The sequence below is a fragment of the Carettochelys insculpta genome, chromosome 9 (genome assembly GCF_033958435.1).
Source record: "Carettochelys insculpta isolate YL-2023 chromosome 9, ASM3395843v1, whole genome shotgun sequence".
NCBI lineage: Eukaryota > Metazoa > Chordata > Testudines > Carettochelyidae > Carettochelys > Carettochelys insculpta.
The window spans coordinates 58,902,808-58,917,796 of record NC_134145.1 but is presented as its reverse complement, the minus strand read 5'-3'; the positions used below and the strand labels follow the sequence as shown (position 1 = coordinate 58,917,796).

At 53.9% G+C, this 14,989-nt stretch overlaps 1 protein-coding gene across 1 annotated transcript; it reads right to left on the bottom strand.

Moving 5' to 3' along the window:
- Positions 1 to 2,586: 2,586 nt before the first annotated feature.
- Positions 2,587 to 14,483, bottom strand: NPHS2 (NPHS2 stomatin family member, podocin). The gene is made up of 8 exons (XM_075002551.1): positions 14,183 to 14,483; positions 11,159 to 11,262; positions 9,864 to 9,936; positions 8,719 to 8,801; positions 6,119 to 6,322; positions 5,320 to 5,375; positions 4,549 to 4,627; positions 2,587 to 3,721 (listed from the first exon to the last, which is right to left on the bottom strand). The coding sequence occupies exons 1-8, from the start codon at positions 14,451 to 14,453 to the stop codon at positions 3,446 to 3,448; spliced, it is 1,146 nt and encodes a 381-aa protein (XP_074858652.1). The 5' UTR covers positions 14,454 to 14,483; the 3' UTR covers positions 2,587 to 3,445.
- Positions 14,484 to 14,989: the final 506 nt, after the last annotated feature.

Below are 14,989 nucleotides of genomic sequence, written 5' to 3'. Positions count from 1 at the left end.
TCTTTCTGAGTTTTGTTTTCTCAGGGAGGTTTGATTGTTAAGTCTGAGGCCACTTGCACTTAGAAGAAAGACTTTGCGGGTAGGTGTGTGAGGGGCTGGGGGCTCTAAAATCTGTGCAAGTCATGACTGTTATTAGCTGCCTGCTTTCACTGCTGTAGGGGAAGTACAGCAGGGTCTGTAATTTCTCTTTCTGTCTTTAGTTCCCTAGTGAGATCCCAGCTCTAGGATCACCTCTCTCAGATACAGAGGACAAGAGCTCTGCCTCTGGCTAGTCCTAGGGTGCCCTCTAGTAGCAACAAGCAGCAATACAGCTTGCTTACCCCACAGATAGCTGGGGTGTCTATTTCAGGAGCAAGTATCAGAGGGGTAGCCGTGTTAGTCTGGATCTGTAACAGCAACGAAGGGTCCTGTGGCACCTTATAGACTAACAGAAAAGTTTTGAGCATGAGCTTTCGTGAGCACAGACTCACTTCATCAGATGCTGGTCTTGGAAATCTGCAGGGCCAGGTATAAATAAGCCAGAGCAAGGGTGGGGCAAATTCGATGCCCTCAGCTCAGGCTTAAACAAAGACTGCGAGTGGCTGGCTAAATACAAAAGCAGCTTCCCCTCCCTTGGTGTTCACACCTCCAGATCAACTGCTGGTAGTAAGCCTCACCCTTGCTGCCTGAGCTAACCTCATTATCCCCACCCTTGCTCTGGCTTATTTATACCTGGCCCTGCAGATTTCCGAGACCAGCATCTGATGAAGTGAGTCTGTGCTCACGAAAGCTCATGCTCAAAACTTTTCTGTTAGTCAAAAAGGTGCCACAGGACCCTTCGTTGCTATTTCAGGAGCAGGCTCCCAGGCCAGCACAGTTTGGCTTTCACCCAACCAGAGTCATCCATGGATTTGACTGGTCTGGATGGGGGCTGCTATGCTTTTTGGGCTGTCGCCAACTTAGGAAGCCAGGAGGGCCAGTCCACTCACTCGTCTAGGGCAGAAGGCAGGAGCCCCCCATGCATGGGGTGTTGTTAGGAGCCAGTGTGCGGCTGGTATGTGTCAGCCTGGCTGCAGGCTGTGCCCTTTCCCGCTCCGCTGCCAGGAGAATGCCAGCTTGTCCTTCTGTTGCTCCCACTCAAACCTTGGGCAGCACCAACCCACAGGGTTGCTCCCAGAGCTCAGTGACAATTGCCACAAACACACAGTAAGAAGCTGGAACAGGAAGGGCCCCCTTCGCTTTCCAGTGTGTGGTCAGTGCGCTCTCCCTGGCCCACCTACACCACGTGTTTGGCCACATCGGCCTAGCATCCAGCAGCTGGTGAGTGACAGAGATCTTGGGGGACACTGTTTGCAGTCAGTGCTGCTTCGGCTGGTCGGGTGGAGAGTGCAGGCACTAGCTGTATTAGCTGTCATGAACACCCTGGGTGCCTCAGTTTACCTGCCTGGCATTAGCCTGCCCATCTCTCTGGGGTACAAAGGAGCCTGTAGTGGGAAACAAGCAGGAAATGAACCAGTGGGTTGGGTTAAGCCACTGGGGTAGACGGCTTCAGGGGAGTTAAGATGAAGCTAGTTAGGACCATTATAGGGTAAGATGCTATTGTCCAGGTGCCAAGCAGAGCAGGACACTAAGGCTACGTCTACACGTGCACCCAACTTCGAAATAGCTTATTTCGATGTTGCGACATCGAAATAGGCTATTTCGATGAATAACGTCTACACGTCCTCCAGGGCTGGCAACGTCGATGTTCAACTTCGACGTTGCTCAGCCCAACATCGAAATAGGCACAGCGAGGGAACGTCTACACGGCAAAGTAGCACACATCGAAATAAGGGAGCCAGGCACAGCTGCAGACAGGGTCACGGGGCGGACTCAACAGCAAGTCGCTCCCTTAAAGGGCCCCTCCCAGACACACTTTCATTAAACAGTGCAAGATACACAGAGCCAACAACTAGTTGCAGACCCTGTATATGCAGCACGGACCCCCAGCTGCAGCAGCAGCAGCCAGAAGCCCTGGGCTAAGGGCTGCTGCCCACGGTGACCACAGAGCCCCGCAAGGGCTGGAGAGAGAGTATCTCTCAACCCCCCAGCTGATGGCCGCCATGGAGGACCCCGCTATTTCGATGTTGCGGGACGCGGATCGTCTACACGTCCCTACTTCGATGTTGAACGTCGAAGTAGGGCGCTATTCCCATCCCCTCATGGGGTTAGCGACTTCGACGTCTCGCCGCCTAACGTCGATTTCAACTTCGAAATAGCGCCCAACACGTGTAGACGTGACGGGCGCTATTTCGAAGTTACTGCCGCTACTTCGAAGTAGCGTGCACGTGTAGACGCAGCCTAAGGGCGATAAGCCTAGAACTTTGAAAGGCCATGAACACCTGGTATGGGCAGGGGAGGACCATCAATGACTGCTTGGGTGGGGGACACTGCCAGTGCCCCTGCGGTAGGCAGACTCTTCCAGCCAGAGATGGAGGTAACAGGATCTTCCCAAGGAAGGATGAAGGGGTAAGTGGGAAGGACAGTGAGTCTAGACCTCTATTGGGTGACCCCTTGGCTCTGACTGGCAGGGCCCTTTGGGTGAGTGATTAACATGGAAATCTGAAGCAGTTTTTTCACTCACTTTATTTAGCTGATGTCCCAGGCTATTGTTGGCAAAGCATTTACAGGAGCCCAGCCCAGCTGGGCTAGTTGCATTCACACAGTTGCGAGGCAGGGGACTGCAGCTCGAAAACCTAATTGTGGGATCAGACCAAGACCATGCGGGTTCCCCCCACGGAGGAGTGAAGGTGGTGAAACCTGTCCCTGGAGAGGTTCACTCATGAAAGACTAAAACAGCCCGTGTGTTGCTCACCTTGTACCTGGTACATTATGTAAGGAAATGCTTTGCATTGAAAGTTCTCAAGCACTGCCTGAACCTGGGGAGCCCTGGAGAATCCCCAGCCTCTGATGGATACGTGACAGAGGGGTGTCCCTTTGGGTCTTCCTGCTTCTCCTGGGCACTGGGCTTTTGCAATGGGAATGACTCCAGCCAGAGTGTGTTATGAGGGTTGGGAAGGGAGAGCTCCATATTTTGGGTCCTTAGTAAAAAACCCTACTCGTCTATCCAGGTAGCCTAAGTGGGAAGCTAGAGGCCAACTCGAGGGCTCCGGTTCTGGGGTCGGGGAAGCAGTTCTGTCACCCCCTCAGCTCCTCAGCACAGCTGGGTGAAAGCAGCAATGAAATGGGGAGATGAAGAGCGAGCTCCGGTCCCCACCCCCAGCTGCAGTCCTGTGCCCCACACACTGGATATTTTTCCAGCTAAGATCTTTGTCTCCAGCCCTCTTTACATCAGAGGCTCCTGCTCGCTTTCCAGCCCAGCCCCTCCATGGTTCACGCTGGGGCATGGTGCAGATGCTTGTTGGAAGGTAAGAGACCTGGGAGAAGTGTCCATCAGCGTGGCAGCCCTGTCGGAATGCCAGCTCCCCTAGAGCATGGGGGAGTCCTTCTCGACCTTTGGAGCCTCGGCGTGATTGGGTGCACTAGCAGGAGGGCTGCTGCCCATGGAGTTGTGGCTCGCCGGGGATACAAGAGTCATTAGGTCAAAAGGCCAAGGGAGGAGAACGGTGGAAGGTTTCTCTGCGGACAGGCACTGCAGCATGTGCAGGTAGCGGAGCTGGACAGCAGCTGGGGAGCTGGCCAAGATCTCGGCTGCCATCTTCAGGGATTCAGAGGCAGCCTTCTCCCCTTCGGCAGCGATCACCTGCGGCACAAGGGAGCAAACGGCTCTTTCCACACCAACCCACTGGCGCTGGCAGAGCAGAGGGGGCCTGGCTGCTGGCAGTGGGCGTTGTTTCTTACAGTGAGTCTTTAGTGAAGATGCTGAGCTGGTAGCTCCCCTGTGGCCAGTGCTCCTGCCTTGCACGGCCTGCTGCTGAGCAAAGGAGGGAGCTGAATAGGCCCTGCAGCCAGAGCTCCTCTGTCACCTCTCTGCCGAAGAGGCCGGGACAGCAGCAGGGAGCCCACACTGAAGGACTTAGCCCCTGGGCGGCTCTTTAAAGCCTGTGGGGGATGTATCTCTAGGGCTGGTCAGAGGAGCCTCTCTGGGGATCACGACTGCAAGGAAGCAAAGGAGGGAGCAGCCAGGCCAGCGTTTGGGAGAGGGGCACTGAGCACCAGCATTTACCCTGCCCTCTCCTGGAAGGATGCCTGTCTGCTCAGGGTGGCCCTGGACTCAGCCACCTGGAGCACCAGCTGGGAAGAGTTTAATAAAGGGACTGCTGGATACTGCAAAAACGGCGGGGCTCCCCAAAGGGGCATTGGCCTCGCAATGCAGAGTGTGGAGGGGCTCTGGGCAGTGCTCTCGGGGGAGCTGAGCCTCACTGGGCAGGAGGAGGGAGGAGAACCTTTCCCATTGCAGGGTCTGGAGGGACAGTGCTGTCGCAGGAAATGTGTCTAGGATGGGGAGCACAGCCAGTAGAAGTGGAGACAGTTGGGCCCTCAGGGGAATCCTCTCTTCTGGTGGTGTATAGGAGCTCTGTCCCAATGGCTGGGAAAAGCTGGGAGTTAGGACCCTCACTGCTTTCCTACCCGCATTTTGGCCTGTCTCTGGGCCTCTGCTTCCACCGCAAGGGACTTCTGCAGTTCAGCTGGCAGCTGCACGTGATTGCTGCAGGAGGAAGAAGCGGAATTACCCTACGGGCCCTGGAATTCCACACCCACAGGCAGCGCTAGGCTGGGGGGTGCCAGGCGGCTAGTCTGTCTGACACAGTGCCCCAGTGTCTCCTGTCTTGGGCTGAGGCAGGTTACAAAAGCCCCTGTCATTCAGATTTCAGCCTTCTCCTCCCATCTCATCTCCCATCCAGCTGGGCCTGACCCTCCTAGCACTAGAATCAATGGGGACCTTCCCAGGGATTCTCTGATTCCTGGACCAGGGCCTCCTATTACCTGAGCTGTGGTTTTGTCCTTTGGCACCAGGCCAGGAAATCTGACTTACAACAAATGGGCCAGATCCCCGGGGTGGTCAATGTGTGTAACTGGGTGTAATTCTGAGAACATCCCTGGGTGTAAATGGGTGTAACTCTGAGAACATCAGTGGCACTCTGCTGAGTTATCCCACTGCAGAGCTGGCCCCAGCTGGAATCCACAATTGTGTCTTGTGCCATTAGATTTTTTTTGCAGCCCAGCGAGTGGAGGTGCTGAGTACTTGAGCAAAAGAGAAGGGCTGAAGAGGTGATACCTGGATGGATCTTCAGGCACAAAGACAGATAAGGCACAGACATTGGCAAGCAATGTTTGCAAAGGGGCAAGGGGCTGTTTGTGTACCCTGCCGGGTCTTCACTTCATACGTCTCCTACCTACATTTCTGTTCTCTCCACCTTGATTCCCCAGCGACATGTGACTGCGTCCAACGCGACCTGTGGAGATGGAGATATACTGACCATCAGCAGGGCATGTGTTACTTACAAACCAGACAGTTCAGGCCCATCTGGCACTTGTTGAAGGGATGTGCCTCATATGAACACTTGTGCATCCTACAGAAAAGAACTCCCATTTAACTGGCTTAATTGTCTCTGGACACCAAGAGAAATCCCTGGAGACGGCAGGGAAAGGAGGCTGGCTGGCATGTGTCTCCATTGCTTTTGGTTCCTGGGTGTTACGTAGGTCTCAGAAAGATCAACCCCCAGTCTCAGAAAACCTTTCTGACTCAAAAGCACAGTGACTGCCTTAAAAAATCCGCTCTGGTGTAACCTCACTGAAATCCATGGGCTGAGGTGGGGCTTACGTCAGGGCTGTATTTGGCGCTGGATATGTCCTTTGAATCTAGATGGGTGATAATTTCTCACAGTGGATTGTTTCCCCCCACCATATCCCTCTCAAACCCACTGATTTCCTGCTCTCTTTGTGGCTGCAGCCCCTCCTGGATGCATTTCACCGAAGCACTTTCTTAGTCAAGGCACTCAAAGTATAACCACCATATTGTTGCCTCCCATTGGGTGCAGCAAGTCACCCGATGCGGTGACCGATCCCTGTGGCTGATCACATGGGCTTCTTATAGGCCTTTCCAGGAGGCCCCCTATACACAATAGGCTGAAAGACTGATGTAATCCACTACCCCAGCGCCCTGGCCCTACAGCCGTCCACCTCTGTACGTAGATACCTTCATCTCCTGGCCAATGCTCTTCCTCTCCAGGAGGATTTCGTTGAAGGATCGATGGGCCAACAGGCGCTTCATGGTTGTCTGCACCAACAGCTGGACCGCGCTGGAGAGGTTGGCCACACTGGTTAGAAGGAGAGAGGCATTTTCCATCCGGTAGTAGCAGACGGCGTCTATTTCCATGGTAACCATGTCTTTGGTCACCACCTAGACAGAGGAGTTGAGGGTGATGGAGTGGATTCTGATAACTCTAGGATGGGATGGAGGAGCTGGGAATACAGTGGGAGAAGAAGAATGGCTTTGTGGGTAAGGTACTGGGCTGGGACTGAGGAGATCTGAGGGGTCCAGGTCCTCGCTCTGCCCCAGACCAGCTGTGTGAGCCTGGACAAGTCACTTTCTTTTCTCCCCTGTTCTTGGCCTGTCTTATCTATTTCACACGTAAGCAGTTTGTCTCTTACTCTGTGTGCATTGCCTAGCACAACGTGATCATCACTGACTGTTTATGGCAGCATCCACTGCTTACTAGAAGACATGTAGGGTGGTCCCTGGTCCAGTCTGCTCCCAGGCTAAGGATCTTGGGCGGAGGCTCTAGAAGCCACTACAGGTTGTACCTCCCTTGTCCAGCACCTTTGGGACCTGAGTGGGCCCAAACAAGAGGATTTGCCGTGTGAGGGGAGGTCAGGCTAGGCTTTCTGCCATGGGGCTGCTGGGCTCCCCCATCCTGGTCATGTTCCCCTTGGCTGCAGGGCTGCTGGCACAGTCCATGCCCCAGCTGGCTCCCTGCCTTGGGCTGCCAGGATCCGCAGCCTCGGCTGGGCTACCCACTGCCATGGTGCTGCTGACAGGGCTCCTGGCTCCCTGCGGTCTCCCCACAGCCAGGCTCCTGCCGTGGGGCTCTCTGACCCAGGCTTGGCTCCTCACAGTGGGGCTCCCTGAACTGGCTCCCTGACCTAGAGCTGCTCCTGAGACTCCCCACAGCTGTCTGCCAGCAGGGCTCCTCGAGCAGCTGGAGCTCTCTGGTCCAGGTGCTCTCTGGTCCAGCAGATGAGGGATGTTGCCAGACAAGGGCATTTCAAGCTGTATTGACTATCAGTGCAGCTGGATAGAATGCCTGGCAGGAGAGCAAGCCAAGGACAGAAGTTAGATTAATGGGGTTGGCGTAGGGAGGGCTCCTTTCCCTGTTAGACCCTGGAAATGACAGACTAATCCCAGCAGGCTGCTCTTCCAAAGCTGCTACCTACTCTGCGGATGGGGTCCCTTCAGGTGAGACCTTAGGAACTATGCACAGGACCCTATGAATCTGTCCCAGGATCTTCCTCCCTCCTCCTTGCCATTCCGTGCTGTGCCATACTGTATTGGCCAGTGGTGGGTTGGGTGGGCGTACTGGTTTGTGTTGTGCTGGGCATTAGTGTGATGTTACCCCTTTTACTTGTTCAAAACTGGTGAGCTTGGATTAAAAGTGCTGAGATTTTAAAGGACAAAGCACCCCGCAAGCATGAGTTTTGCCTTCCGGTTTCTGCGCCTTGAGGGTTCATTTTGGTCATTTTTGCAAGCCTTTCTGCCCAGCTGCAATGCCTAGAGATTCAGCTTTGATGAAGAAAACACATGAGATTCTTACCCAATGTGCTGTGTTGCTGGTCGGCAAGTGTCCTTTGCCCAGAGCTAGCTGCATCTCAGCTGTGCTGGCTGTGTACAGCTTGTAAAGCATGTTGGGTCCTGTGTCTACGCTGCAGCGTTATTTTGGGATAACGTTTTGAAATACTGTGCCGCACACCACAGAGCCTCTGAAAGCACTATCGCTTTATTTCCAAAGTGCCCCTGTTCCTTGTCTACACAGCACCTATTCTGAAATGTGTATTTTGAAATAGGTGCTATTCCTTGTCGAATGAGGTTTACAGAATTCAAAATCAGCCATCCGCTATTGCGAAATTATTTCCAAATAGCGGCTTTGCTGTGTCAATGCTCGCAAAGTTATTTTGGAATCGCGGCCCTTATTCTGAAGTAACTTTGCTGTGTAGACGCACCCTCAGGATCCAGGGTGCAATCTAAGCATGAGATACTTGTACTGCTTCATGGCAGAATGACCAACACCAGCCACTGGCTGCAGTTAACTTCAGGTTTAAGCCACTTTCCTACGAGGGGCAAATAAGTCTAACCAGCCAGAAAAAAAGGCTAATGTAATTGCCAGCAGGCATACTTGAACTTGAGTCCTCTGGAGCTTAGTGTATGAGCCATTACAATTTGAGCTAGAAGCCATCCAGTTCTCAGCTAAGATTGTAGCGGAGACTCCTTCTTTCTCTGTGTGAGTGGTTTAGGTGCCACTATGTGGGACAGTGAACCACTCCCCGTAGGTGTGTGGGTTATGCTAACACAAGGGAATAAATGGGCAGAGGTGGAAAAAGTACCTAGAAAGTTACTGGAGTAAAAGTGCTGCTGCTTTCACTTCTGAATACTTGAGTATTATCTAGATATGTGTGTGTGTGTGTTCACACATTTACTGAAATAGTTTTCCAGAGGGACGCTGGTAACTTGTACTTAAGTGTACTCAAGTAACTTTGGGGGGGATCTTCCCCACCTCTGTAAATGGGAGGGAGTTGGCTTACCTCATGGAAGGGGATCTCTAGAGTTTTGAGGCGACGGTCTACCTTGTGGTATGTATCCAGACAGGGAAGGAAGAAGAAGAGGCCTTGGGGAGAAAAAGACAAAGCAGTGGCATGTGACTGGCTGCTAGGGAAGACGGTCCCACTGCTGACCCAACGGAAGCAAAGTTGGGGAGATGCAGGACAATACAAAGACCAGGAGAAGGGACCAAAGCTACGGCATCTCCAGCACTAGAACACGTGTCCAGAAATGGGCGGGAGTCGGGGGAGGAGGGAAATAAACACTCCCCAAGAGATGACATCAGACCCTCAGGGGTTCTCTTGGCCACCCCGGCTGTTTAGAGTCCTCACAGTGGTGGCTTTGAGGAAGGGGGTGCCGGAGTCATGGGGTCTTAAAATGTGGGGAGTGTGGATGGAGCAAGCAGATTGTGGATTGGAGAAGCTGATCCTGGGCCCTGTGGGAGGAGATGGGTACAGGGAGGAGGCCTGAACCTGCAGTGGGGGTGGGGAAAGAGCTGTTCTTCTGCTTCCTCATGGTTGGGAGGGAGCAGGGACCCAAGGGGCATGAATCTTGACCTCACCCCTGTTTGGAGACCTACAGGTGTTGGGAGCCCCACAGGAGCTGCTGTTGCCAGGAGAGGAGCCCAAACAAGGTTCCTGAGAATGCCTTCTCCTTCCATGGTTCAGTCTGCCTGGCAAGTGAGAGGGCTCATGGAGCCAGGTACTGGAACCAGGATTTCCAGGGGGCCCTCATCCCACTCATCTCCTGTGGCTGGGGCACCATGAGGAGCAGCCAGCATGTGAGCAGCCATTCACCTGCCTGGGGCAGTAGTAGAGAGCAATGCCTTGTTGCCAGGCATTAGCAGATCTTGTAAGCAAGGGAGAGTGCCAGAGCCCATGGGTGGGGTGTTAGGAGGCCATCAGGCAGTGCGGAGGAAAGGGCAGATCCACCCCACTGCAGCCTCTTGGGCAAAGCACTAAGAGAGTGGCGTGGTCAGGATGTACATATGTGGTGGTGAGTGGGGAGGCGAGAAGGGCAGGGCATGCAGAGGGGGGTGTTGGGCATGGGATCCCCTGGGAACAGTGAGGGTGGAGTGGCTGGCTCGGAATTTCAAGCAGCCCCTCAGAGCAAGGTGTGAACTGCTTACCAGGCCCTCGGGGCCTTCCAGGAAGGAGGCGCCCAAGTCGGAACACGATGGCTCTCTCGTACTCCCGCACAATCTGCAGGGGGAGACAGAGAGGCTGGAATTGGAGCTGGTGGGGCTGCAAGGGACGAGCCGCGGCTTTAGAAGAGGTGCTGGAGAACTCGCATCGGGAAAACCACCAACAGGCAAACTGTGCAGATGCAGCCAGATGCCGTAGGCCAACGTGGCTCTGTTCACCCCAGGGCCTCCAGCTGGCCCAGACACTGTATAGCAATTGCAACTCTGGCCTGCTCCAAACTGCGGGAACTGAGAGAAGGGAGCAGGTTTCTCCAGTGCTCGCAGTGACTGGGGCCCAGTTGGCAGAGAGGAGGAAGCCACTTAAATCCAACGCAGAGCACATGAGAGCCAGATGTGAGGTGGGGCGAGTACAGTGGGATGAAGGACTTGGCAGGTGTTGATAGAGGGAGTGTTTGAGACGATGAGTGGTGGTCAGGGGAGACTGGGATTGGCTGTGTAAGGAGGCCAGGGCAAGGCGCTGAGGGAGAGAAAAGCAATGAGACCAAGAGCCACTGAGATCAGCTGGGGAATGGGGGAAGGCTAGGCTTGGAAGCAGTGTCGTGGTGAGGAGGAACAGAGCTAAGGGGAACCTGTACGTAAGGAGAGAACTGAGACTGGCTGGGCAAAGAGCCTGGGGCACGGAGTGAGACTGGCGAGGGAGACTGGGATTGTACCAGGAGGTTGAGGAGCGAAACTGTGGACCAGAGGGGAGTTAAGGCTTATGGACACAGGAGGCTGAGTTGGAGACAGAGGCAGAGGGGATGAGGAATTGGGAGCAGGAACTGGGCAAAAGAGATAGGGACTGGGATGAAAAGTCCGAGGTGTGGGGACTGGGACTGGCTTGGGGAGAAGGATGGGATGGGGAGAAGGATGAGGCGGGACCTGGTTGGAGGGCAATGGGCAGAAAAGTCTACACACTAGAGCACACTCCCCTCCACAGCTGGGAATGGAGCAAATATCTGGGAAACCACCTGAGTATGTGTCTCTGCCCCATCTAGGGCTGGGCCATATAGAGGATAACAATCTACTACAGCTGTCAGTTCCTCCACTAGCTCAAGTGGCAGAGGGCTGAGTGCTGGAGCTCACTGCTGAGGTCCAATGTGGGTGTCAGTATGATGCCACAAGATGGCATCTCTGGGTTTTCAATTTACTTTTCAAAAATTCAAGAAAATTACACACAAAAACAACGCTAAAATACTACAAAAAGGTTGCAAAGTCAAGGGCTCTGTGCACAGCCTCACCTTCATGCAGAACCAGATGGAAATGGGGAAGGTCCCTAGGATGAAGAGAAGGGACAAGATGGTAAGAAGCCATTCACAGATGCCTCGACTGGGAGATGGGAGACCTAAAGAAAAAAAAAAAGGAACAATGTCTTAGCAGGTGGCTGTTTCCATGTCACTGATGGATTGACCTCTGCTTGCATGCTGGGAAATCCAGCTTCCACCAGGTCATTGAAACTTGCTCAGAGATCAACAGTGTAATCACCAGGGCAAGATGCTGGAGTCAGCATTCAGGGCCTGGCTTAAAGGGGTTAAATCATGGTTAAGTGTGATCTCTTTGGGGCAGAGCCTCCACCATGGGGAACCAGTGTTGACCAGGTACCACTGCTGGTGCTATACTTTAAATATTCATTAGAAATACTTTGGCAGTCCTAGCAAGGAAGAGGCATTCAGCGTGGTCCATTTCCCCCCGGCCGTCTGTTCCAGCTGCTCTCCTGTCGGGGTGTGTAGCTGATTGGTGGGCTGGGTATGAAGCTTGTACTGATCTCTTCAGGAGGATTCCATTGCCCATGAACCTGAGAGCCCCATGGCAGACTCCCAACTGGATGCAAGAACCAGACAAAGCCAGAGCTCATTCCAGCAGGGCCGCAGCATGGGGTAATAGCTATTCTCTCAGCCATTCTAAGCCCAGCTTGTGATACTCACCTGCAACCAGAACACGGGGATCTCAGGCTGAGGGTGGGAGTCCCTTTGAAAAGGACTCCAGCCGTGACCTCGACCCTACCAAGTGTAGCACTGTGTATCAGTGTATCAGTTACACCTGGAAATCCACAGCCCTCGGAGGGAGCAGAGGCTGCAGACCAACCCCCAAGCCTGTGGCTCCCTGCGTGGGGAGAAGGCTGAGGCCAGCAGCTTCTCCATGGTTGGTCTAAGTCTTAGACTCTAAGAGTTCTGAGCTCAAGGAGCCAACCGAAGACCCTTGGTGGGACAGCAGCTGAGTCTAGGTCTGCCCATTTACTGACCCGACTGCAGCGTCTGATTCACTCCTGAGGAGGCTGTTCCAGGGCAGACCTTGACTAGATGCTGCATGTTGCAAGGGGGGGTTACGCAGCTTCCTCCTTTGTGCCAGCTTTACGGGCTGGGGATCCACAGCAGGAGCAGGAACAAGGGGTGCTGCTCCACCCCACTGGGCTTCAACCCTGACCAGTGTTCCCTGTAAGCTGAGCGCTCGGGCGGCCACCCAGGAGAGATTCAGGTGCTGCCCAGCTGATTAGCAGAGCACCCACAGTGGACAGCGTGTGTGTCTATCAGTGGTGTCTGCACAGCTGCACACGCCTCAGTGTGCACAACAAAATTTATCCTGCCCCTAGATGGAAAAAAAATGGGGGGAACACTTCCTCTGACCCACTCATAGAAGGTGGCACTTATCCCCATTTGGTAGCAGCATTGCTTGAAGCCTAGCTCCACAGTTCTAGGGTTACTCACAGTACACTAGGCAAAGGCAGCATGGCTATCCCCATTTTACAGAGGGGGCCTGAGCGGCAGAGACACTAAGGCTCCAGTCACATGAGAAGCATCTGTCGACAGACGTGCCCATCGGAAGAGATTTTCCGACAAAATCTCTGTCGACAGCGTGCAGCCATATACTAAAGCAGGTCGAAAGAGCGATCCGCTCTGTCGACAGAGAACAGCTGGACTGCCCGGCCCTCTCGACAGAATGGGGGACGGGAACCTCAGGGTGTGTCTATCCTTACAAGGAGTTCGACATGCTGCAATCGATCTTGTAGCATCAGCGAAGACGCGGCAAAATCAATCTCTCTGGGCTCAGCTGTAAATCCTTGTACTCCACACAGGTGCCGAGTTAGGGATGTCGGCGTGAGCTGTAAGAGGCCCAATCTACACCAGAAAACAAAGTCGATCCTGATACATTGATCCTAGGTAGGCTAATGGCATGGCTAGAATTGTGTATTTGGGATCAACTTTCATCCCTAGTGTAGACCAGGCCCCAGCAACCAGGGCTGCCCAGGGAGCTGGAAGCCCTGTCTGTCGACCGAAGGCCTCCCAGAGCGTCCACACAGCTCTTTTGTTGACAGAAAGGCTCTCTTCCTCATCTGGGAGAGGCAGAAGGTTGTCAGCAAAAGTGCCGACTTTTGTCGACGTACTGTCAACACAACGCATTACGTGTGTGGACACTTCACCGGTTTTGTCAACAGACCTCTCTAGTGTAGCCATAGCTGAAGTGACTTGCTTAGGGAGAATCTTTAGCAGAACTGGGACCTGAACTCTACTCTCACACCACCTGGGTTAACGCTTTAGCTAGCAGACAATCCTGCTGCTTGGAAGTCAGTCAGTCTTTGCCCTTTATGTGGCTGGTGCCACTGGAGCTGAAGCCTATAGTGAGTTCTGTGATGCCTCGGTGCATATTAACAAAATTTATTCCGCCCCAACGTAAAATATGAGAGGGAACCCTGGTAAAGACCTTTGCTGATCACATCACGGCACACTCTGCCCCACACCCCAGTGCCAAACCCCTGCCCCTGCAAATGGCCATCTTGGTCTGTTTTCTGTGGTAATAGGTTGATTCAGGTACGTTCTAGGCTCAGTGAGGTGTCCAAGCCCCCTGGGGTAATTCCAGCTAGGAAGCCCTTCCACGTAAGGGTGGTAAATAATCCCCTGTGCATATCAGGGTTAAGGGGCAATAGAGCCAGCAAAGTTGTGGCCTAATGAAGCTCATGAGCAGCCCTCTAAGGCCTGGAGGGACACAGGGAGGGTGTCACTTGCTTCTAAATTAGTTGCTTTGCTAGAAAGGAAAGAGAGCCAGGTGTCTGCGAGCAGCCTGGCTAGCCCCAGGGCTTGGTGCTGAGCCCTTCTGAAAATCTGATCCCAGAGTGTGATCGCTTGTGTGTGCACCTCGCTGCACTTGCTTTGCTTTCTCTGTGTGCTGGTGTGAGTGATGACCCAGGGATCAGAGCAGAATTGGACCCCAGTGCCCTGCAGGCTTGTAGCCTCTGTGCCCCCAGCTCTCCTGCCCTTTCCAAATCTTACCTTCCTCTTGCTTCTCGCTTTCCAGCAGTGCCATCACCTCTGTTTCCTCATCAAAAGACACCACGTCGTCCACATCCACCACTGTGGAACTCAGCACCTGATCTGTTGCCGGGGGGCTCTTGCTCTCCTTGGCTTTCCCCCTCTTGAGCCCCTCTTGGTCCTTGCTGGGTCCTCGTCTGCTTTCTGCCTTCTGTCTCCTGCCCTGCGAGTCTGTAGGCTCTCTGTTTCTCCGGTGGGACTCCCTGGAGGAGCTGCGAGACCGCTTGTCCATCCTCAGTGGGGGAGCAGAGGAGCATGCGGCTGTGGGGAAGGAGCTTGCTGCAGCAGCAGGATGCCTGGGCTTGGCAATTTATCAGGGAGGGGAGGAGATGGCAGGCGTGGGAGGCACAGGAGTTTTCCAGCACACGCTGGGAATATTTGACTTGTTGGACAATGAGGCAAGCAAGCTGTTTCCCAGACACTGTCTGTTACTCACCTGCCTGACGCTGGTTTCAGGAAGGCTTTTCAGATGCTAAGAGGCTGGATCGGCGACGAAGGCCTGCATGCTCTTGCATGATTTCGGCATAAAATGCATTCACGCTCACATAAAGGCGGCTGTCTTCCACCTCTGTGAAGCCATCTTCCCCCAAAAGCAGCCCTCTGGCTGCGAGGCCTCCCTAGCACCACAACATGTGGGGAGTATCCCAAGATTTAGCTGTGGAAAGCAACTGCCCAAGTCAAATCCTGAACATTACTATGTCCCTTAGGGTTGGGGATTAAGGGGATTGGTCACCACAGGCTCTGCTCCCTGGAACGTTGAGGTTGGGT